A 22,512-nucleotide genomic window follows, 5' to 3' on the forward strand; every position below is an offset into this window, starting at 1 on the left:
AAAGGCTGAGAAAGTTGGAGCTGCTCAGCCTGGAGAAGTTGTGTGGAGACCTCAGAGCAGCTTCCAGTGTCTGAAGGGGGCTACAAGGATGCTGGAGGACTCTTCATCAGGGACTGTAGTGATAGGACAAGGGGTGATGGATTCAAACTGAAACAGGGGAAGTTCAGGTTAGATATAGGGAAGAAGTTCTTTACTATGAGGGTGGCGAGGCACTGGTACAAGTTGCCCAGAGAAGTGGTAAATGCCCCATCCCTGGCAGTGTTGAAGATCAGGTTGGACACGGGCTTGGGTGACATGGTTTAGTGTGAGGAGTCGCTGCCCATGGCAGAGGGGTTGAAACTGGATGATCTGGATGAAACTGGAAGCTCCTTTCCAACCCAAACCATTCTATGATTCTTCTGTGATTCTATATAAAAATACATAGCTGCCTGTCTCACATAGGTATTTTCAAAAGAGTTTGGTTCATTCTGCAGCTTTTTTATTGTAGCTGTGCCTAGTTTGAATGTATTTTATCAAAATCGTCTCTCCTTCCCTTTTAGCAACTCGCACATCCAGCCAAGTGAACTTCCCTATTGACTTCTTTGAACACAACCAGCAACTCACAGATGTGGAGTTTGGAGGCAATGACCTGCTGCAGGTTTACAATGCTCAGCAGATAAAGCACCGCCTCAATTCCACTGGCATGTATGTGGCCAACACAAAGGTAAGCAGGGAAATTTGGGGGTTCTGTTGGGCTTGTAGGTGACATTATTGTCCAGGTGGACACATGCCTGTTCTTAGGAGTCTGCCCAGCATACTGTTAGGTAAACAGCAGAGGCACCTGAATATACAGCCTTAGATTCTTAGCTTAGGAGTGAATTTCTGACTTCACCTTCTGAGCTGTGATTTGTCTTCTACAGCCTGGGGGCTTCACCATCGAAGTGACAAACAACAACAGCACGATGGTGATGACAGGCATGAGGGTCCAGATCGGCACACAGGCAATAGAGAGAGCCCCCTCGTACCTGGAGATCTTTGGCCGCACCATGCAGCTCAACATGACCAGAGCTCGTTGGTTTGATTTCCCTTTCACTCGGGAAGAGGCCCTGCAGGCTGACAAAAAACTCACCATCTTCAGTAAGTCTTTGTTACTTGTTTGCTTTCACTACCTGTTGGTTTTGCTTGGGGGGTTGAGGCTTCACCTCAGGGTAGTGATCCACAACTTGTTTGACTTAAGAAACAGTTTAAGGGGTGGATCCTGGACATTTAATAACTTATGGTCTGGTTTCTTGCTGCAGTGAGTGAACATGCAATAGCTCAGCTCAGTAAGTCTGTGTTGAGGTAATAGAGAAAGGAAGTGAAGGAGATTAAACTCTCAGAGTGGTTGTATATTAATGATGCACATAATCCCTATCCTGACCTTATGAACTACTCTTGTTTGTATTCAAAAGAAACTGGTTTGCTGGTTTTAAGCAGTCTCTCATCACTGCAGTTGGGGCTTCTGTGGATCCTGCTGGAGTCACGATGATGGATTCCATCAAAATCTATGGCAAAACCAAAGAGCAGTTTGGATGGCCTGATGAGCCCCCTGAGGATTTCCCTTCTGCTTCAGTGAGCAACGTTTGCCCCCAAAACCTGAACCAAGGGAATGGCACTGGAGACACAGAGTCAGCTACGCCTGCTGCTGCCAGTGGGACTGTCCTGGAGAGGTATTTCTGCAGTCTTCCTTTGATTTATAGTTGCTGTAGAGGGGACTTAGGTACACTTGTGTGCCTTTTTTAACTGGGAGAACTTAAGGTTGTTAGTGAGTTGTTGCTATAAAAAACAATAACTGAAAAGTCAATGATTATCATCTAAGGAGGGCTTTGTGCTTTATCTGCTGGAGTAGCTGGCTAGATCTGTGTACATGCTTTGTGTTGCTAAGGCCATTTATTTCAGCAGTCTTGAAGAGCTAAATGAAATTTCTACCTCCTTGGTACATTTCCTCATTTCAAGCTGGCCCTGTTTCATTCTCTAGAGCTCACAAAGGTTGGGCCTCTCTGGAGTTCAGGTCACTTTTGAGGAGGGCTTTGTGTGTCACTTCACTTTAGGCAAGTGGTTCCCACCATCTTCCCTTGTAGCCCCTGTGTTTTGGGCTTCACCTCTGTGGTGGAGAAAGTGGTGGGCCTTTTCCCTAACCTATCCCTACTGAGAGTCAAACCACGGGGGTGAGCTGGGTGTGTATTTAGCAGAAGGAAGAGACTTTGAGGTTATACAGCCTATATCATAAGGGTGGTAGGAAGCCTAGCAAGGATAGGAGGGAAACAGATCAAAGAAGAACTAGCACTGCTGAAAGATGAGCATTTTAAGGGATATGCTGCTTAACTGTGAGTAAATGGTGGTTCAGTGAGGCAAAAGGCTTACTGAAATGCACAGGTAAAGGTTCGGGGCTTGAAGCAGCAGTTGTGTCCATTGAAGGGGCTGTTTGGCCATCCTGTAACATTTTGTCTAATAGTGAATGGCTTTTTTTCCCCCTGTGCTTATTTTCTGTTTTCTTCCCTCCTGTGCTGTGACATCTCCACAAGATGTCCCTCTCAGCACAGACATGCTGCCTTGCATTTCCAGAGCAGTGGGATTATAGTGTAAAAACTGAGAACCAAAAGAAAATACTCCTTATTTCTACTTAACATATTACAGAATGCAGCATGGTTACCTTATAAATGCCCCCTTGAGTAGGATCAACTAATGGCAGGCAAGAGGCAGCTTTCCCAGCCCAAGTTTGCTGTCTGCACTCAAACTGAACCTTCAGTGGTGCTTTAAGCAATGTGCTTGGCTTCTCTGTGCTAGGTGGCCTGGTTCTCCTTGATTTCTTTTGCTACGAGGCAAGTGTCTGCTGCTCAGATAGAGCAAACCGTGCTTAGATTTCCTGTGTATAGCGCTCTCCCAGCTTCCTGACTTCCCCATTTAATTTGCCTTTTGCTTAGAATGTCTTTGAGGGAGTTGTTCTGTGAGCTTTACACATTTCTTTTTGTTTGTTTTTTTTCCTTTTTCTTTGCTCCCCCAAAGTTCTGAATCTGAGTCCCTAACCACCCTGGACCGGTTAGTATGCCATCCTTTTCTCTGCACGAGTGAGTGTGTGTCAGAGAGGCAGAACACATGATGTGGCTTTTGTTGACTGGTTCTTTTATTACTCTTTGTTTTCCAAGCGCCATTTGCTTCTTCACATCCTGGTCATTGCATGGCAGATGGTTTAGCAAAGTATAAAGATGAGGTGGTTTGCAGATTTTTGCTGTATACAGCATAACTGTGGCTTGTTTGACAGACTCCTCTTTTTGCTTTGTTCCCTCCTTGAGTCTTTTGATCCCACTGATATTCCCCTACCAGCCTTATGCAGAGTGGCTGTGGGTAGGGCACTGTCTTACTTATCACCACCAGCCCAGAGAATTGTTTCTTCTACCTCATATCCAAGCCTACACTGTTATTCTCCCCTTAATCCTATCTTTCCTCCTTTTTCCTGTGTTCTTGCACTGCTCCTTCTGGTGTGTCAGATGTTTCAGGTAGTTCTGCCCCAAGGCATCAAGTGCTGCAGAGGAGGTTCAGCACTTTGCCCTGAGGTATAAGCAAGGTTTTCCCTTGGGGCAAGTATTTTACAAGCCTGCCTTACCACTATCAAAAGTTTGGACCTCAGCATCTCTCCCTTGGGTCATACCCAGTGCTCCAAGTTATTTTTCCTCTGGAATATTTTGTGCTGAAACTCCCAAATTGGAAAGAGCAACCTGTGTGGAAATAGCAAGCGAGTAGAATCTTGCTCCCTTAGTAAAGTCAGTTCCGCTTCTTCCCATGTGTCACACCACCCCTTGATCTGCAGTCATATGTACGTCTGTGGGCCATGGTGAATTGGTACTGTCAAGACAATCCAAGTTATCCCTGCTGCAGGCTGCGTAAGGAAACGTTTTATCCTCTTTGGGAGAGAAAAGCCCCTGTCTTTCAGCTGTGGATTATTAAAGCAGTCCTAAGTTTGTCTGTGAGCGTGAGCCAGGTTTAACTCTGGTCTGTAACACAATGAAATGATATGCATGGTGCCTGTGGCAGGTTTTATCATGCTTTGATTTTGTACTTGGCATTCGTTAGCTGTCTCTGAGCTACTCATGACTGTAGCCCGCATAAAGCAAAGTGCTAAGGAGAGAGAAGGGTTGCTGTACTCAAGCCTGCTTTCCTTTCTCCCTTCAGGCTAGTAGTGAGTTCTTTAGAAGCACTGGAAAGCTGCTTTGCTGTAGGACCAGTCAACGAGAAGGCAAGTAACTTTCTGAATACATTCTTGAGCTTTCAGAGCTGGGGGAGGAGGGGCAAGATCAGCAGCACCTCCTGCAGCCCTGGGGGCCTGATACGGAAGAGAAGCCGCATCCGCTTTGCTCAGAGCACTGATCTCAAAGTTGACTTAGCAAAGAGCATGTGAAACTAGTTTGGAATGACAGTCGGCATTTGCATTTATTGCTGGTGGGGTTTTAGTGCTGAAGAGTGACCTCGTTTACTAAAACAGCAGGGGAGAAGGCCAAAAATCTCAAAAGGACTGTTCTTAGGTAGACATGTAAATGTTCTTTAAATGCCAAATAATAATCTGAGGAGGCTACTAAAATGGTGTTGAACTTGCATGAGGGGAGGGAGCTGCAGGTACCCTGAGGAATCACATTCATGCATCACCTTAATGGTAAATGTGCTGAAGAATTTATTGTCTCTTCTTGGGAGCAGGAGAAGAATAAGGTGGCAGCTCAGGAGCTGGCTACTATGCTGCTGTCCATGCCAGCTCCTTCCAGTGTCCAGCAGCAAACCAAAAGCCTCCTGGCCAGCTTGCACACCAGCCGCTCGGCATACCACAACCACAAGGTAAGACACTGCAAGGATTTCAATGACTCCTGTAACATCCCAGTTTATGGTTGAGGTGCAGCATACCTTCCTCCATGCAGTGTAAACCTCTTGGCTACTTTTCTATCAGCTCCTGCTGCCTGCATTGCTGGCTTCTGTGTTTCACCAGAACCTCCCTGCTTAAAATGGGTTTTGAAGATTTTGGGGGGAATAATGCCAATCTAGAGAAATGGGGATCTTGAAACACATGAAGTTTGCAAACTCTGTCTCTAGCTCTGGTTTCTGTTTCCACAGGCGTCTGGCTTAGGGTGATAGGAAATTACCAGGGTAAGTAGTGGTTAGACTGTGCTAGTGTAATTGCAGTTAATGCACAGATGCTTGCAGATAGCCTTTGCTAACCACTTGGATGATTATGTTTATACACTGGTTTTTCCATCCACATTTGAGCCTGAGGGGAAGCAAATGTGAAAATCAATTCTCAAGCCAGATTTCTTCTGTTAGAGAGAGTGATTTTGTAATTTTAGTTGTTCTCCCTAAATGACATAGGCCAAGAGTTAAAGCAGCCAAGAGCTTACAGCAGCGAGCATCAGATAACTCTGGGATCTCTCCTGCAGTTGTACTCCAGTTGCTTTGTTGTGCTGCTGTCTGATGTTTTCCTTTCCCTATGTTATCTTTCCCTTTACAGGATCAAGCATTGCTAAGTAAAGCCATCCAGTACTTGAGTTCCTCAACCAAAGAAGGAAAGGACCTTGATCCTGAAGTATTTCAGAGGCTGGTGATCACCGCTCGATCCATTGCTATTATGAGACCAAACAATCTGGTCCACTATACAGAATCAAAGCTACCACAGTTGGAAACAGGTAGATAAGTCTGTTATATTTTCCAACTTTCTGGTATAACAATTGAAGGTGTCTTGGGGTGTCTAGTTCTGTGTGACAGGGACTCTGACACATTAGATGTGTGATTGTCCTTGTAATGAGGACATCAGTCTAACAAAAGCCATTTCGAATAAGACTGGTATTTCCTGCTTGGTAATGCTCTCCCTGCATATACCTGACAAGTGTTTTTAATCTATACAGAAAGTGAAGAAGGGCAGGAGGCCCTGAAACAGGCTGAAGGAGAAGGCTGCACCTTTATTACCCAGCTGGTTAACCACTTCTGGAAGCTACATGCATCAAAACCCAAAAATGCCTTCCTTGCCCCTGCCTGCCTGCCAGGTGTGTTGCTCCTCATCTGCTATTGTCAAGCTTGTGTAGTTTGAAGGATCCGATTTTAAGCTTGTGAACAGAGGAAATTGTTTCAATCTAGGCTTATGATGCTAATGATACAATGTGTGCTTTCTAAGGTGTAGCTGCAAATTCTGCTCTTAAGCTTTTGTTCAGAGGTACGTGTATTGTGCTAGTAAGAAAGTGACTGATTTATTCACATTTGGTGTGATGGGAGAGTGTTAGAGGATATTCAGTGATGCTGGTATATCATATGCACAGTATTCTGTTAGACAAGAGTGGTGTGTAAGATCATCTTGAAAATCAATGAAAATCAATGTATTTGTGATGCTGACGTTGTGCCTTGAAGCCTATGAACAGAAGATGCCTCCTGCAGTGTCTCACTCTATGTTCTGAAATGGAAAGATTATTGATCACAGGTCTACTTTTCCTCCTCCTTAGGTCTCACTCATGTTGAAGCCACAGTCAATGCTTTAGTGGATATTATCCATGGATACTGCACTTGTGAACTGGATTGTATCCATACAGCATCCAAGATCTACATGCAAATGTTACTTTGCCCGGTGTGTAATCTTGCTCTGCTCTGCTTCAGGCTCTGTAATGCTGCACCAGGGGAGTTTTAGATTGGATATTAGGAAAGATTTCTTCACCAGATGGGTCGTCAAGCACTAGAACAGGCTGTCCAGGGCGTCACCATCCCTGGAGGTATTCAGAAGTAGTCATGTAGATGTGGCATTTAGGGACATGGTTTAGTGGTAGTCTTGGCAGTGGTTAGTGGTTGGACTCAATGATCTTGAAGGCCTTTTCCAACCTAAACATTTCCCATGATTCTATATTATGAAGAGAATTAAATATAGGTAGAATGATAACATGTAGTACAGATACAAAACAGAGGATTGCAGCCAAAACCATAGAGCCAGAAGTAAAGGAAGGAGAAATTTCTACCTCCTTGTGTTTTAGTCATGTTTGTCATGCACTGCATGGGGAACGAGAAGTATTGCTTTAGGACTGCTGGGGAAACGGAGTTCAGAAGTGAGCAGTGACTTACGTCGTACATGAATCATGACCAACAGAGTCATAAGTGTATTTTTAGCTATCCTTCCAAATACTGTGAAGAAACACTTTAAGAAGTTTAATGATTAATTATTAACCCTCTAGGATCCTGCAGTGAGCTTTTCTTGCAAACAAGCTTTGATCAGAGTGCTGAGACCAAGGAACAAGCGGAGACACGTCACTTTGCCATCCTCCCCTCGGAGCAATACTCCTATGGGTATGCAAGATGGATTCATCTTTGCCTTTAGATGAGTGTGACCTACTTTATTTGTCAGAAAAGACAAGAAAATAAAGTAGTCTTATAAACTGGGGCTAAAAAAGACTGAAACCAGTCTTTCTCTGTTCTCTGTCTTGTCCCCTAACTCCCTTCTTTAAAAACTAAACATAATAGTCTGGGATTCATACAGGAGATCTCTCTGAGATATGAGTCCACTTTCAGTGACAGGGAAATCTGATTGTTTTATGTGGGGGTAGTAATCCAGACTGTCTTAGTATTTCTGTGCTTATTTTCAAGTCCTTCTCAGTAAGTTATAAAGCTGGGTGCAGACTAAAGTTAGGGTACCAGGTTTCCATCCAAGAGATGCTTTTTTAGCACTGATGTGAACTGTAGTTGTCCATGAAATCTAATAGTGACTGGGGGTAAACTGAATATAGCTTAGGGTTTTTATCACCATCGCCTTGTTTGTCATGGTATGAAAAAAAGAGGGCATTTATGAATGAATCCTGTGTAACTCAGGAGATAAGGATGACGATGATGATGATGATGCGGAAGACAAGCTGCAGAGTTCTGGGATACCAAATGGTGAGCACATCCGACAGGAAAGCCAGGAGCAAAGTGAAGTTGATCATGGGGACTTTGAGATGGTGGTAAGTCCAGAGTGCTTCTCTTCAGAGCCTTTCAAGTATGCGAAGTGCTTGCGTTTAATTTACTTATGATGTAAATTAATAATTTACTTATGATTAATTTACTACAAACTACTCAGTTTGTAGTGCTCTGTTAGCTGGTGGTGGGTTAGTGAAAGTTCTCACTATGTTTCCTTTTCATAGTCTGAATCTATGGTTCTGGAGACTTCTGAAAATGTGAATAATGGGAACCCTTCTCCCCTGGAAGCTCTTCTTGCTGGAGCAGAGGGGTTTCCTCCTATGCTGGATATTCCTCCAGATGCAGATGATGAAACAATGGTGGAATTGGCTATTGCTCTGAGCCTGCAACAAGATCAGCAAGGTAAGAAATAGGTGGTGTTGGCAGCCAAAAAGGTAAATAAAAGATGAGGAAACTGGGACAGAAACAAAGCAGAAGCTGTTGATGTCACCACCAACAAAGCAGAGACAAAAGAATGATGAAGCATACAGAGAAGGCCAGAGCTATCATTCTCTCATAGAAAGAGACTCATAATTTGTTTTCTTCTTGCAGGGAGCAGCAGCAGTGCACTGGGGCTTCAGAGCTTAGGACTGTCTGGCCAAGCACCCAGCTCTTCTTCTCTTGATGCCGGAACACTCTCAGATACAACAGCATCAGGTAACTGTTCACTGCAAAGAATCAAGCTTTTTTGCTTTTGACCTAAATAATAACTTAAAATTTGTTTGTAAATATGGTTTTGAAGAACCAGTTATTGCTATTGGCTTCATGTGTGTTTAATTGCATGTTTATGGCCTTTTCCTGCTTTGGAAGACTTTTACTGTAAGCTTCTGAGGAAGCTATTTCCTCTCCTTAAAATAAAGCAGACCAAATAATCCATATACTATATTTACTCTCCATTTATACACAAGTAGACACTGGTCTTCAAGTAACTTGCATGATTATCTCGTTGATGAGGAGGTTTCCTTCTCAGGGTATCTCCCCTCCACTGCTTTTAGCATGCTTAAATGGACACTTCCAAGTTCCCTTTTGACTTGTAGTTGAGAAATGACACAAAGCCCAAACCTTTGTGGCTTTCCTTTTATAGCATGCATGCCTTTTGATGTTCTATCAAGGCAGTGTTTTTACTTGTAACAGCTCTCTTTATTCTCTTAGCTCCAGCGTCTGATGATGAAGGCAGCACCGCTGCAACAGATGGCTCCACTCTTCGGACATCGCCTGCAGACCATGGTGGGAGCGTGGGCTCCGAGAGCGGTGGCAGCGCAGTGGACTCCGTGGCTGGTGAGCACAGTGGTGAGTGTCTCTTGTGCACCAGTACATCTGGTTTCTGCTGTAACAGGACTTCACCAGAGTGAGAAGGAGTCCTCCATCCCTGCAGAGAAGGGCTCTTAAGTTCCAATTAGATGATGCCATGCAGCAGTGTATGGTTACTGCAGACACACTAATGTATAGTTATGTACAGACTGCTTGCTCACTTCTATTAGTTCTCTACAAGTGTGGAGTCCTCAGTGCTTTTTGCTGGCCTGTTATAACAGAATGCAGTAGCCTAGAGCAAGACTGAAAGAATTCACTATACTGCTGGGTAAGCTTGGATGGGATAGAATTAATTTCTCTCTTTTTTTGCTTGGGACTGTTACGCAGGTAAAATAATCAGTCTTTTCTATTAAAGCTATGTCTGTGCTGCCCATCCACACCTTTTCTGACTCAGTTTAAATTACTACTGTGGAACCAATTCATTTTGTGCCACAAAGGTGAGGGTCATGAAGCTCTTCTAGCTTTATGAAGATCAACAAAGACACTGTCTCTTTAGTATCATAGTTCCAAAGTACATTCAGCTGTGTCAGTTGCTGTGAAGCAGGAAAATGCAAGTTCAGTTGTGCTGACATTGTCTTACCCTGGTTTTGTTTTCTTTTCCCAGTGTCTGGCCGTAGCAGTGCCTATGGGGACACAACAGCCGAGGGCCACCCCGCTGGCCCAGGCAGTGTCAGCTCCAGCACCGGTGCAATCAGCACTACCACGGGCCAGCAGGAGGGAGATGGTTCAGAAGGGGAAGGAGAGACAGAGGGAGACGTCCACACCAGCAACAGGCAAGGAAGGGGCTTTGCTTTCCTCTTGAAGAACAGCACATCTGGTCTGCAGTGTTGTTTAGAGGAGTCCTGAAGTTCATGGAATGTGATTTGTGAATGTTGGATAGTAAAAAGTGGAAGTCAGAAGCATTGAACCAAGCACACTGCCATGGCAAAATGCCTCCCTGTGCATTCACCGTGGAACGTGCCACCAAACTGCTGCCTCGATGATGAAAAATCCTGCATGAGTCAAGTAAAAAGAGGAATAACCAAAATACACAGCTTGGGAAGCTTGTGAAATTCAGTCTTAGGAGAAAAGTATGTGCAAGGTGCTGAGCACTTTGGGAAAGATCTGCAGGTTTTAGTTCTGCAGGAGACATAGTCAGTTTTACAGTGCACTTTGGAACTGATGTGTAGCATTTGTTCCTATACAGTTGAATTCTGCAGGTGGTCATGCTAAGCAGAGTAGTTCTGAAGTGAGTAACTACGTCTGTTGTCAGTTGCTCTGCAACTCTTTGTCAAGATGATCTTTGACATCGCTTGACTGCAAAGTCTGAGGGATTCTGCTCCTCTGTGTGTGTGGCTGTGATGACTTCAGGATTTCCTCATGCTCTGCACTTCTGTGGTGAATTGCAGTGCTCTGTTGGTGCTCCTGCTGGGTCTAATGTTTCTTGTGACATGTCTGAAGTGCTTCTTGTCTGATCCTGGCTTCTCACTTCCCAGGCTGCACATGGTCCGACTGATGTTGCTGGAGAGGCTGCTGCAAAACTTACCTCAGCTGAGGAATGTTGGAGGAGTTCGGGCCATTCCTTATATGCAGGTAAGTGAGGAGGGCTCAGGAGTTAAATCTGATCAGTTGATCACCACTACTACTGCCTGGTTTCTATTTGCACATGCTTTTCCCTTGCTCTTTCCTGCCCAGTCACAGTGTGTATCCATCTCTGAAGTGTTTGCTTCAGCAGTCTTTACCCATTGACTTCTGCTAGACTTGTGCCCTTTCTCAGTGTAGTGTTACACTTGGCTGATGAGCCTACAGGCTAAAATCTTTGAACTCTGATGTATTTGGGTCTTTTGGGTTTATACTGAATGGTCAAAATCAGGTGTGATGGTGCAGGTAGAATTTGGAAAAGAACACAGGTTAATGAAGTTAAAATCTGTGATGTCTTGTGAAAAATCAATTGCATTTATCTTAAAAACATGGAACCTGCCTCTGTTTATTCCCTGCCTTCTATTGCCAGGTTATTCTGATGCTCACAACGGACCTAGATGGAGATGATGAGAAAGATAAGGGAGCTTTAGATAACCTTCTGTCCCAACTGATTGCAGAGCTATGCATGGACAAAAAGGTAAGCTGTAGTGTTCACACTCTCGATTTACTCCTTCTAGACAGAGTTTCTTTCCATGGAGCAATTAGATGCATGGGACTTATAGAAACACACTGCTGTATGGAAGTGTACAGGCAGTTGATTTCTCTTGGCTCACTTCACACAAGGTAGAGAATGACATGGGTATAATTCTCACCGTTTCCTGGTTCTAGCGTCTACAAGTGAGCGTGAAAACTTGCCTTGCTTGATTATACTCTTAAACCAGACATGAACAGTAATGTCTATATAGCTCTTTGATTGTATAATATTATTCTCTGGCACCCAGGCCACTGTCTACCCTTACACTGATGAATTTGTGCTGCGTTTTTAGTATAGCTGCTTGAGCTGAATGCTTCCTGAGGATCAGAGCAGTGAGATGTAGGTGCTTGGGACATTGTGCTCAGCTCTGTAACAGGGAAGCTCTCTCTTTGCAGGATGTGTCTAAGAAAAATGAACGTTGTCCTGTGAATGAAGTGCACTTGGTGGTGATGAGACTGCTTAGTGTGTTCATGTCCCGAACTAAGTCAGGATCCAAGTCTTCCATTTGTGAGGTACCTTTTTCAAACTGCTTTGCTAGGGGGATAATGTGGAAGGGGGGCTTTTAGTCATCAGAGATGGTCTAGAATGTGCTAACAGAAATCGCTGATCTGAAACTGAAAAACAGTTGGATTTGGGAAACATTTGGAAAAATGTATGAGGAATCTGTAATGTTACTCAACTCCCATGGAAAAAGAACTTTGAAATTCAGAATGGAGGAAAGGGGCATGTAAAGACACCTGGATTCGCTTGTTTTGTGTACAGTTTCTGACTGAGTTAAGGGCAGCACATTAATGATAGTATTTCAAACAACATGGCACATTTTTTCCTTGCCTCTTCCTGGTGCTGAAGGGGTTAAAGAGGATTTGTAATGTGATTATTGGAAAGCAATATGCTGCTGTGTCAACGTAAAAGTCGCTAAGAGGATTCCTTAGATATTTGTTGCTAAAAGGTACAGTAATAAGGCATAAAAAAGCAGTATGTGTGGTGGGAAGGAGATTAATAAAAAAGCATAGAGGTTAAAAAATTTAGTCTGAACTGCATCAAATTTTAATGAGCTTATGAGCTGTGGGGTTTGTTTGGATTTACAGCCCTGCTTTAATAGTTTTATTTACAGTAGCTTTTTTCTCCAGCCTTTGTTATTCACTTGAGCTTCCCACAGAAATCAAAGCTCATCGTCTTGCAGAATGCAGGTGGAGCAATACCTGGGTGGAGCAGAGCCTCTTAGCTGCATCTGCAACAGGGCGTCTTTCTCTACCAAGAATTCCCACCCAGCTGGCCAAATCCCAGAGGAACAAATAGAAATCCCAACTTAAAATAAATAAATAAAATAAAGAAGGGGGGTTATGAAAGGAAAGGCAAAAAGCCCTCGTTGTCTAATCCATAGCAGAGTGGCCTCTGGCACATGTGTCGAGGGGAGATTAGACTTAAGAAGAGATTTTATTTGTTTTCCTTTACTAAGCGCTTGTTCAAAAGAGTCTCTGTAAATATTTGAGTTGCTTTTCATAAACACACAAAAAAAAACCCAAAAAACTCCAACCTCAAACAAACCCCAAACTTAAAAGCTGCCTCTAAAGTTCCATAAAAACCTGCTCTGTTAGCCACAGTCAGCAACTGCTGTGTACTTCTCACAGCTTCCCCTTCCCTTTCAACCTGGTGCTTCTCAGGTGCTTTAGTAACCGAGCTCCTCTTTGTTTCAGTCTTCCTCCCTCATCTCTAGTGCCACTGCTGCTGCACTGTTGAGTTCTGGTGCTGTTGACTACTGTCTGCATGTGCTGAAGTCTTTGCTGGAGTATTGGAAAAGCCAGCAGAATGATGAGGAGCCTGTAGCCACCAGCCAGCTCCTGAAACCTCACACTACTTCTTCTCCACCTGACATGAGTCCTTTTTTCCTCCGCCAATATGTGAAGGTGAGTCCTAGCCTATGCTCATAGGTTCATATAACCTGCATTAAGAGGCTGCTGCAGAGAAGCAAGTAAAAGCATCCTTGTAGAACTGCTTTTCCTTTAGTAGTGCAATTGAAATCTGTCCCTATAGCTTGTAGTTAAAACTAGTATTCATGTGAATTCTCTCAGAGCAGCCTAGCTTGCTGCGTCCATCAATGCACACCAGGCAGTTGTGTGGAGCTGCTCTCACTGTTTCTCGCTGAAGGGAAGCTCCTCCAACTCCTGCCTCCTTGGGCTTGGCAGAATTCCTGAACAACCGCTACTTCCTGTGGCAAGGAAGCGTAGGATTTGATGGGGATTTCCACCCTAAATCCTAGACTTGTTCTACCACCATGTTACCCTTATGCTGCTGGGGAGGAGGGGTCTGATATATGTACAGGTGCAGTGAAAAAAGTGTAGTTAAATGGAAGAATGTCTAAGTTGAAAGCTTCCAAGTTAAATTGCCTTATACTACAGATGAGCTTGCTGCATCCTCATAGTTGCTGTCTAGTTACTCATGCAGGTTTGTTGGCTTGTTTTAATCAGCTGGGAGGGTTTTTCCTGGCTGCAAAGGTGCAAAACAGCTTTGTTTTTAGCAAATCAATAAATGCACACCATAGCTTGTCATGACACCTCCTTGGGAATGTTCAGTGCCAGAGCCTGATGGATTGCTTTTGCTCTCAGGGTCATGCTGCTGATGTTTTTGAGGCCTACACTCAGCTCCTGACAGAGATGGTGCTGCGGCTGCCCTATCAGATCAAGAAGATTGCAGACACAAACTCCCGCATCCCGCCTCCCATCTTTGACCACTCCTGGTTCTACTTCTTGTCTGAGGTAAGTGAGAGCATGATAGATCTATGGACTTGAACAAAAACATTTCAGGAATATTACCTTTCATGGGAGAGATGAGCTTTTGCAGAATTGATCTCAGACCCATCTCTGCTTTTTAATCCTCCTTGGAAGAAGATGAGCTGTTGGCTTTGTTTTATTCCTGTTGAACAGGAATCTATAGGAAAGCATATGTGAGAAATAACACTGCTGCTATTTCCTGTAAGTCAGTGTCTGCTGCTAGAAAATAGGAATTGAAAACCCTCTCTTGGGTGGTACAATGTAACTGTGCCTGGTACTTAACTTTGCCCTTAAAAAAGACATCAGTAAGGTAACTGGAGGACATCTTTTTGGTTCCTTTGGTTGTATAGCTTCCTAGTTGAGCTCACATCTTCCATTTGCACAAGTGTGGGGTAGGATTTCTTAATTAGGCTTGACTAGCTTTTTATTTGATGTCATGGATGACAAAGGAAAAGCAGTTTCACAGTGGCCCAGCTCAGGATGCTGCAGTGTCACTTTGCATTGTTTCTTCTGGCTGTGACTTACTTTTCCAGGTGACTTTACCATATCTTAAAGCTGTCAGATTCAGGAATGCATCTCCCATATCTTTTCTTTGTGTAAGAAAACACACAATGTTTTGGTGGCACAAGTTGCTTGCTGCAGAGTTCACAGTGCTGATGTTGTGGCCTTTTCTTTGTCTAGTACCTGATGATCCAGCAGACTCCATTTGTGCGCCGCCAAGTTCGCAAGCTTTTGCTCTTCATCTGTGGCTCAAAGGACAAATACCGCCAGCTCAGAGACCTGCACACATTGGATTCCCATGTTCGTGGAATCAAAAAGCTCCTGGAAGAGCAAGGCATTTTCCTTCGTGCCAGTGTGGTCACAGCAAGCTCAGGCTCTGCCCTACAGTATGATACCTTGATCAGCTTGGTAAGGAGAAGTGTGTCACTGTGCTAGGAAGAGTGTACATTACATTGATGTAAGATGTCAAAAACACTGACACAGTGTTTAATCCTGTCCCATTGTGCCTTTCAGATGGAACACTTGAAGGCTTGTGCAGAGATTGCCACGCAGCGAACAGTAAACTGGCAGAAATTCTGCATTAAAGATGACTGTGAGTTCTTGAAGAGTATTTGAGGGAGCAGAGGGGATGTATTATTATGTGTCTTGGTCTGCATCAAGACTTATCCCATGGGGAATCTCAGCAGAGAAGAAGGGAGGATGCAGCTATGAGTTTTGAGTAGGACTGAATAGTTTCCAGTACTAATTATCACAGTGCTCTAATTGCATCAGTTCTTAGCTAAAGGACACAATCTGGTGTAATGGATAACTCACAAGAACAGAAAGAGGGGATCTGTATTCTCTTGCTTGAGCTGCTGTTGTTCCAGTGTGTAATTTGGGATGAAACATCTTACCTCAGTGTGCCCAAATGTGCAGTGCAGGGACAGGAGTGTTCTGTGAGTTTGTGGGATGGTCCTTGTCACATTCAAAGGCTTTTTCTTGTTTAGGTTGCAGGTTTTTTTGCTTGCTTGTTTTTTTAATTCAGGCTTCAAAGATTTTCTTCCTCTCTTTTCAGCGGTTCTCTATTTCCTCCTTCAAGTCAGCTTTCTGGTAGATGAAGGAGTGTCACCAGTTCTCCTGCAGCTGTTGTCTTGTGCTCTGTGTGGCAGTAAAGTGCTGTCTGTGGCTTCATCCTCGGGATCATCAAGCACCTCTTCCACCTCTGCTCCTGCAGCATCAGGCTCTGGGCAGCCAGCAACACAGAGCAAATCCTCCACTAAAAAGAGCAAGAAAGAAGACAAGGAAAAGGAGCGAGAGGGTGAGCTGTTGCTGTGCCCTTTTCTCCCTTATGGTTTTAAAGTCTGCTCCTCTCAGCCTTTCTTAGTCAATTTAGAATGAGCTGCTTGCTTCTTCTTGTGAGAAATGCCACTGTTGGGAAAGGGTCATAGACTGGTGCAAGGGCACTTGCAGACTACAGCAACAGTTAGGAGAGAAGAACAGTTTTACTGTATGTAGATAGGAAAGGGACAAAGATGAAGGAGTATGCCCTAGAAGCTGAGGCTGAAATTAAGTGCTGAGTGCATCCTGAACCCACTGTATTTATTAACTAGAATGGGCTTCAAGATAATGTTAGGGAAGTTACTGATTCTCATAATAAAGTGGCTTCCACCCAGCATGCCTGTCCTAGGCTGTAGGAGGTTGACATGCTCATGGGGATTAAAACACTGGACGTGCACACCCAGTTAGTTCTGCAATTCAATGGTAATGCTCAGACTTGTTTCCACTGGCTGACTTGTGAAGTCTATTAGAGCCAGGGCTGCTGCTTAATGGATACCCAAAGTCCTGGGAAAGTAATTAAGCTTTCCTATAAAAGTCCTGGGCATAAATTCTTTCTTGGCTTTTCTTCAGGGAACCGTTTTGGCTTTCTTTGAGATGAATCTCTGTGAGTCTTTTTACTGCCCCATGGTTGATCCTTTTCTTTTTATCAGGATGTGTGGCACATTTCTCACACCCTTCCTAGCAAGTTTTCCAGCAGTTTTCTGCTATGTTAGGAGTACTAGGTCATAGTTTTGGAAAAAGAAAGGAACATTAAAGTTGCTTGTTCCCCAAAACAAAGTTACTTGTCCCCATTATCCTGGCTTTATGAGCTATAAAATGAGAAACTGGCCTGCCTGTGAGATAGTCTATACAGCTTCTTTCTTAACTCACTGTGCCCCCCGGTGTCCCCTAGGTGAGGGTGTTGGCAGTCAGGAGGATCAGCTGTGCACAGCTCTGGTGAACCAGCTGAACAAATTTGCTGACAAGGAGACCCTAATTCAGTTCCTGCGCTGCTTCTTGCTGGAGTCCAACTCATCCTCTGTGAGATGGCAGGCACACTGCCTCACACTCCACATCTACAGGTGAGCTGGAGGACTCTGATCAGCCTCCTCATAGCCAGTCTCAGCTCAGTTATGCACAGTTTTGTCCTTGGGTGAGTTAATGCTTGAGCCTCCTTCCTGAAGGATGCTGGAGCTTGCAGATGATTGCATTCCCTTGGCTTGCTCACACTGTTTTGCAGTTATTGGGGCTGAAGGTAGAAGTTGTGACTTAATGATCAGCTGGAGCTGTCATCTGCAAGAAGCATTTTATTTGCCTGCAGACGCTGGTTGCTGATACCAAGGGGAGGAGGTATTTGTGAGCAAGTGAATTTCTGAGGCAGATGCAGACTCGTACAGTTACAAAGTTGGGAGTTACATAAGGAAATGCACAACTCAGGGTGCTGGAGTCCTTCAGAACTTTTATCAGTTGTTGCAATACAGCTGCTTTCATTTCAGAAAGTGGTGCTTGTAAGTGATGAGAATTAACTCTTTGCACTCCGATGTATAGGAAGATAATGGTTTCCAAGCTTGGTGGACTGTAGCACATGTTTTGAATAAGATGCCATGTCGTCTGTGTAGCTATCTTCACAGCCCTAATTGTACGTCATCTATTCAACAGGAACTCAAACAAGTCTCAGCAGGAATTACTTTTGGATCTCATGTGGTCAATCTGGCCAGAACTTCCAGCCTATGGGAGAAAGGCTGCCCAGTTTGTAGATCTCCTGGGATACTTCTCCCTGAAAACACAGCAGACTGAGAAGAAGGTACAGTGTCCTCCTGAGGAGGAGGTGCAGCATCCCAGGTCCTGCTGCTTCCTATGGATTATCACCAATGATAAATGATATCATGGGAATTATCAGAAATGATACAGCTGGGACAGATTTTCTGTCAAAAGAGCTTTTGGTGGAAATTTTTCTTGTTCCCAAAACTGTTAAAAAGGCTCCTTCAGGACTTGAGGAGTGTGGATTTCTTCTTATTTGAGGTTTTTTTGGTTTGGGGAGCTTTTTTTGGAGTCTGTGTTAATAATTTTCTTTAGAAGAAAACATCTTTCCCACAGGAAGCTTTTGTGGGCAAATATATTTATTTGCTAGCTCCAATTTCTAGGGTTTTGATATTCCAATTCCTAGAACTCTTTTGTAACCAGGACTGTTGGACAAAGGAAGTGGCAGGATTTCTTAGAGCACAAGTGGGCTTGAGAACAAGTAATTTAAGCTCACTGATACGTGCATGTTTACATTTAAAGAGCTGGGAATGCCTCACAAATCTTGGCAGGCAGTTACAGTGACTGCCTGACAAATAGCACTGTTATTGTGGTAAAGGTCTGATTTTAGGATCTATTGCATTCCTGGGTAATGATTTAACCACAGGAATTTCTCTGGTATAAAGCATTCCTCTTCTGGGGGACCTGGAATGCCACAAGAGGAGAGATCTTTAGGTCTTTCTAGCAATAAACATGCTGAGAAGACAATATTTTCCTTACTGTGTTGTTTCAGTTGAAGGAATATTCCCAAAAGGCCGTGGAGATCCTCCGCACTCAAAACCACATTCTTACCAACCACCCCAACTCCAACATTTACAAGTGAGTTACTCCTTACTTTGATCCATTTCACTAAAGAGCTTTTCAGCAGAGGAGGGGATGCAGCATTTCTGCCATCCAGAAGGGAATGCACAATCCCTGTAATAAAATCCTGGTGGAGGAAGGACCCCTGCTGAGATGGTGTGCTCGCTGCAGCTGGGCTTGGGGGAATAGAGATTCCTTTCTGCCATCTGAAAAATGTGACATCCTCTGTGCTCTCAGCAGTTGGGCTTTAGCTTTTTTGCTGTCATTGTTGGTAAATATTACAAAATACTAGGTTTGTAGAGTATAGACTGCAGATTTGAGTGTTGTGTACTTAGTCATGGCTTTGATAGTTGTTAATTATACTAAAATGCTGCCTAGTGAAGAGCAGTAATGTTCAATCTGCTTTATGCTGTAATGCTTTTCTTCCTAAACCTGGGGCTGGGGACTGCAGGTAAATTAAAACTACACTGATTGAATGGCTTGTGTTTAAGACACAGTGAATGCCAAATTGTATGTATCAGTGTTCTTTGCCTTGTTCCAGCACTCTGTCTGGGCTGGTGGAGTTTGATGGCTATTACTTGGAGAGTGATCCTTGCCTTGTCTGCAACAATCCAGAGGTGCCCTTCTGTGTAAGTAACTGCTGTTCTTAAAACCTTTCCAATTATAGGGAGCCAAAATGTTTACAGCAGTGACTTTCAGTGATTCTGAGGGTTTTGGGCTGTAGTCATATAGGCAATATGTCCTTGGTTTTGTCTTTTCAGTACATCAAGCTTTCCTCCATTAAAGTGGACACGAGGTACACAACAACCCAGCAAGTGGTGAAACTCATTGGCAGCCACACCATCAGCAAAGTGACAGTGAAGATAGGAGACCTGAAACGGACCAAAATGGTCCGAACCATCAACCTCTATTACAACAACAGGACGGTGCAAGCCATAGTGGAGCTGAAAAACAAGTATGTTCATCACGGGTTTTATGTGCAACTCTCTGAATTTGACATTATGATTTCTGGTGAGGTGCCTGGCTCCTTGGTTTAGCTGATATTCCTCTGTCTGTGTATTCAAGCTCTGTGCAGGCTCAGTGTTAAGCACCTAACTTTACTGTGTGGAAACCAGTGTTGACACCAAGAGCACCTCCTGGAGAGTTTGATTCAGAATTGGATTTGAACCTTGCAGCATGTCCAGAAATGCAGAAAGTGTTAACATCACTTATTTGAAGCCCTGTAGTAGAATTAAAACTAGAAGTTGATGGGCCAATTCTGGACTGCTGCTTTACCTATGAAAAATGGTTCCTTTTCAGTGCATGTGCTTATGTGCTTTCCCTTCTTACTTCTTGAGATGTTCTCACCAGAATCAGATCTTTTTGGCTTAAGGATTAATCTGTGCCTGCCGCTTATTGCTTATTTGAAGTCTTAATCCTCTGTGACATCACAAGTGGCTGCTGTGGAGAGGATTATGATGTCACAAAGAGAGGATTCTGACTTCAGGTTGAGAATAAGCAGTGGGAGCAGATGAGATCTTTAGAAATAAATATCCTGTTTTCATGCAAATGTCCTTCCTAATAAAAAAATGGAGGTGAAAATCCCTAGAAAATGTCTGTAGAATTAAAGTTTTTCCATGAGGCATCAACAGCTCTTTAATCCTAAACAGTCTCTCTCTCTATGAAGAGGATAAAGGCTTAAAATGTATTTCTGGCTACATATCATGTCAATACAGAAGCTAAGGAAATGAATCCTGGAACTGCTCTCCATTCATCCCATTTAAAGTAGATTTGGAGCTGAGACGGTTGCGTTTGGCTTCTCTTCAGGCGTGGGCAGGCAGGGTGCTTCCCAACCAAGCCTCTTTCTTGCCTTTTCCCAGGCCAGCTCGTTGGCACAAAGCTAAGAAAGTCCAGCTGACCCCTGGCCAGACAGAGGTGAAGATTGATTTGCCCCTGCCCATCGTGGCTTCCAACCTCATGATTGAATTTGCAGACTTCTATGAGAACTACCAGGCTTCCACTGAGACCCTGCAGTGCCCCCGGTGCAGCGCCTCCGTCCCGGCCAACCCCGGCGTGTGTGGGAACTGCGGGGAAAACGTGTACCAGTGCCACAAGTGCAGGTATGTCCCCCTCCTTCCTCCCCACAGAGCCAGCACCAGGGGTTTACCAAGCCTTTGTGCTGTTGCGCACGTTGGGTGTTCAACCAAACACATGATTCTGGTTAATACAACCACACGATCAAATTAGTTGAGAAGTATAAAACAGGCTTATAGGGATTTAATGTTAATACAGGCTAACAAAGGAAGCTGATAGCACACTGCTGAAAGAACACAGAAGTTTCACATCAGGCCCTCGGAAGTTCAATAAGGAAAATTCCCAGGAGGAGATTATTTTTGGCCTGACTGTTGCAAGGGCATGAGGCTGGAGTTAAATTAGATGATTGCAGGGGGGGGGTTCCCCACAGGATCCCTGACTTAGTGTGCTGGACAGACAGTGCTTGCTTGTCTGTGCAGGGCTTTTGCTGTCCTCCTCATTCAGAGCAGGGCTCAGGGTGTAATTTACTGTGTGCTATTCAAGCTTTCACTACAGTATTCTAAATCCTTTTCTTTTGTGAGTTTTGTCTCCTTATCTGATATCTCTTCTCCCCTTATTGTTGCCCCATATTTCTCTCTAATCCTCATGGATTCAAGGTGTTTAGCAGATTCTTTCCATAGATCAGGTGATTAGTGCTATATTGAAAGTTTTCCACATCCCTTCTTGAATTATGGGAACTATAAATCAGTTCATGTCATTCTGCTCTAGTCTGCAGTGGGATAATAAGTATGCTGTAGTCCCACTGCAACTGGGTAAAGAGTGAAAGCTATTGAAAGCCCAGACCTTACAAAACAAAATGATTCCCTTTTATCTGTGTTCTCCTAAAGGGCACAGTGCCCTAGTCTGATGTTCAACTGGGAATTACTGTAGCTAAAGTAGAATTGTTAGGAACAAATTCACATCTGTTTCTGCTTTTTTTCGGGCTGGAATGTGGCACTGCTTCTGCAAGGGGTTTATTTGGTTGCCTGATGTGTGGGTTTTGATGTACCTTATGTATTTCACTTGTGGCTTCTCCAGGCAGGTTGGTAGGTTAGACATTTTAAGGGCCATGCTCCTCTTTTACCTGAGTCCATTCACAGCTGTTTTCCTTGCCTTGGTTACCCTTATAAAGCTCAGCTGCATTCAGTGACCTTTCTGGTTGCCTTTCAGATCCATTAATTATGATGAGAAAGATCCTTTCCTCTGCAATGCCTGTGGGTTCTGTAAATATGCTCGTTTTGACTTCATGCTGTATGCCAAGCCCTGCTGTGCAGTGGATCCCATAGAAAATGAAGAGGATCGAAAGAAGGTGAGCTTAATAGCAGGGTCATTAATAGAATGCTCTATCTCTTGGCTAGGTCAGCAGCCAAGTAGGGATATCAGAGGTCCATTTCTCTTGGGAGTAACATGAAAAGCATGCTCCTTCAAGCCTTCTCACTGACTAATGCATTCCTTATTTACTGTCTTGCCCCACCAAATAAGTAATTCTTCAAAAGACATAATTCAGTGTTTTACTTACAAACTAGCTATCTAGCACTAGATCTCTTTACCTTGCAGTACGATTTGAGGTGTAGTGTGTGCTTTACCATCCTGTGTGAGGAGCCCTGCTAGTGAATGAAGAAGCCAATGCACTGTGTGGCCTGTCAGGCTTGGAGGCTGATGGTTGCAGTTCTGTAGAATTTAAAACAGGATCTGAACATAAGAGTTTCTTTTCCTTTTTTATTCTTAGGCAGTAACAAATATCAACACTCTCCTGGACAAGGCTGACAGAGTGTATCACCAGCTAATGGGACACCGACCGCAGCTGGAGAACCTGCTGTGTAAAGTGAATGAGGCAGCCCCTGAAAAGCCCCAGGTAACAAG

The 22,512-nt window shown here is 43.9% G+C and overlaps 1 protein-coding gene across 1 annotated transcript in view; it reads left to right on the plus strand.

Moving 5' to 3' along the window:
* UBR4 (ubiquitin protein ligase E3 component n-recognin 4) overlaps positions 1 to 22,512 on the plus strand; it is a 79,457-nt gene that overhangs the window by 32,128 nt on the left and 24,817 nt on the right. Inside the window, exons 47-77 of the mRNA XM_034068093.1 lie at positions 540 to 703; positions 900 to 1,116; positions 1,472 to 1,688; positions 3,025 to 3,057; positions 4,189 to 4,252; positions 4,708 to 4,842; positions 5,507 to 5,681; positions 5,901 to 6,038; positions 6,489 to 6,610; positions 7,206 to 7,317; positions 7,837 to 7,967; positions 8,148 to 8,320; positions 8,489 to 8,619; positions 9,097 to 9,252; positions 9,878 to 10,046; positions 10,749 to 10,845; positions 11,264 to 11,371; positions 11,824 to 11,940; positions 13,126 to 13,335; positions 14,035 to 14,184; positions 14,881 to 15,108; positions 15,214 to 15,292; positions 15,755 to 15,997; positions 16,910 to 17,078; positions 17,656 to 17,800; positions 18,530 to 18,615; positions 19,139 to 19,226; positions 19,359 to 19,552; positions 20,457 to 20,696; positions 21,820 to 21,958; positions 22,379 to 22,504. Coding sequence (XP_033923984.1) covers positions 540 to 703; positions 900 to 1,116; positions 1,472 to 1,688; positions 3,025 to 3,057; positions 4,189 to 4,252; positions 4,708 to 4,842; positions 5,507 to 5,681; positions 5,901 to 6,038; positions 6,489 to 6,610; positions 7,206 to 7,317; positions 7,837 to 7,967; positions 8,148 to 8,320; positions 8,489 to 8,619; positions 9,097 to 9,252; positions 9,878 to 10,046; positions 10,749 to 10,845; positions 11,264 to 11,371; positions 11,824 to 11,940; positions 13,126 to 13,335; positions 14,035 to 14,184; positions 14,881 to 15,108; positions 15,214 to 15,292; positions 15,755 to 15,997; positions 16,910 to 17,078; positions 17,656 to 17,800; positions 18,530 to 18,615; positions 19,139 to 19,226; positions 19,359 to 19,552; positions 20,457 to 20,696; positions 21,820 to 21,958; positions 22,379 to 22,504 — 4,556 coding nt within the window. The remainder of the gene's footprint in view (positions 1 to 539; positions 704 to 899; positions 1,117 to 1,471; positions 1,689 to 3,024; positions 3,058 to 4,188; positions 4,253 to 4,707; positions 4,843 to 5,506; positions 5,682 to 5,900; positions 6,039 to 6,488; positions 6,611 to 7,205; positions 7,318 to 7,836; positions 7,968 to 8,147; positions 8,321 to 8,488; positions 8,620 to 9,096; positions 9,253 to 9,877; positions 10,047 to 10,748; positions 10,846 to 11,263; positions 11,372 to 11,823; positions 11,941 to 13,125; positions 13,336 to 14,034; positions 14,185 to 14,880; positions 15,109 to 15,213; positions 15,293 to 15,754; positions 15,998 to 16,909; positions 17,079 to 17,655; positions 17,801 to 18,529; positions 18,616 to 19,138; positions 19,227 to 19,358; positions 19,553 to 20,456; positions 20,697 to 21,819; positions 21,959 to 22,378; positions 22,505 to 22,512) is intronic.

Source organism: Melopsittacus undulatus, chromosome 12, assembly GCF_012275295.1.
Source record: "Melopsittacus undulatus isolate bMelUnd1 chromosome 12, bMelUnd1.mat.Z, whole genome shotgun sequence".
Taxonomy (NCBI): domain Eukaryota; kingdom Metazoa; phylum Chordata; class Aves; order Psittaciformes; family Psittaculidae; genus Melopsittacus; species Melopsittacus undulatus.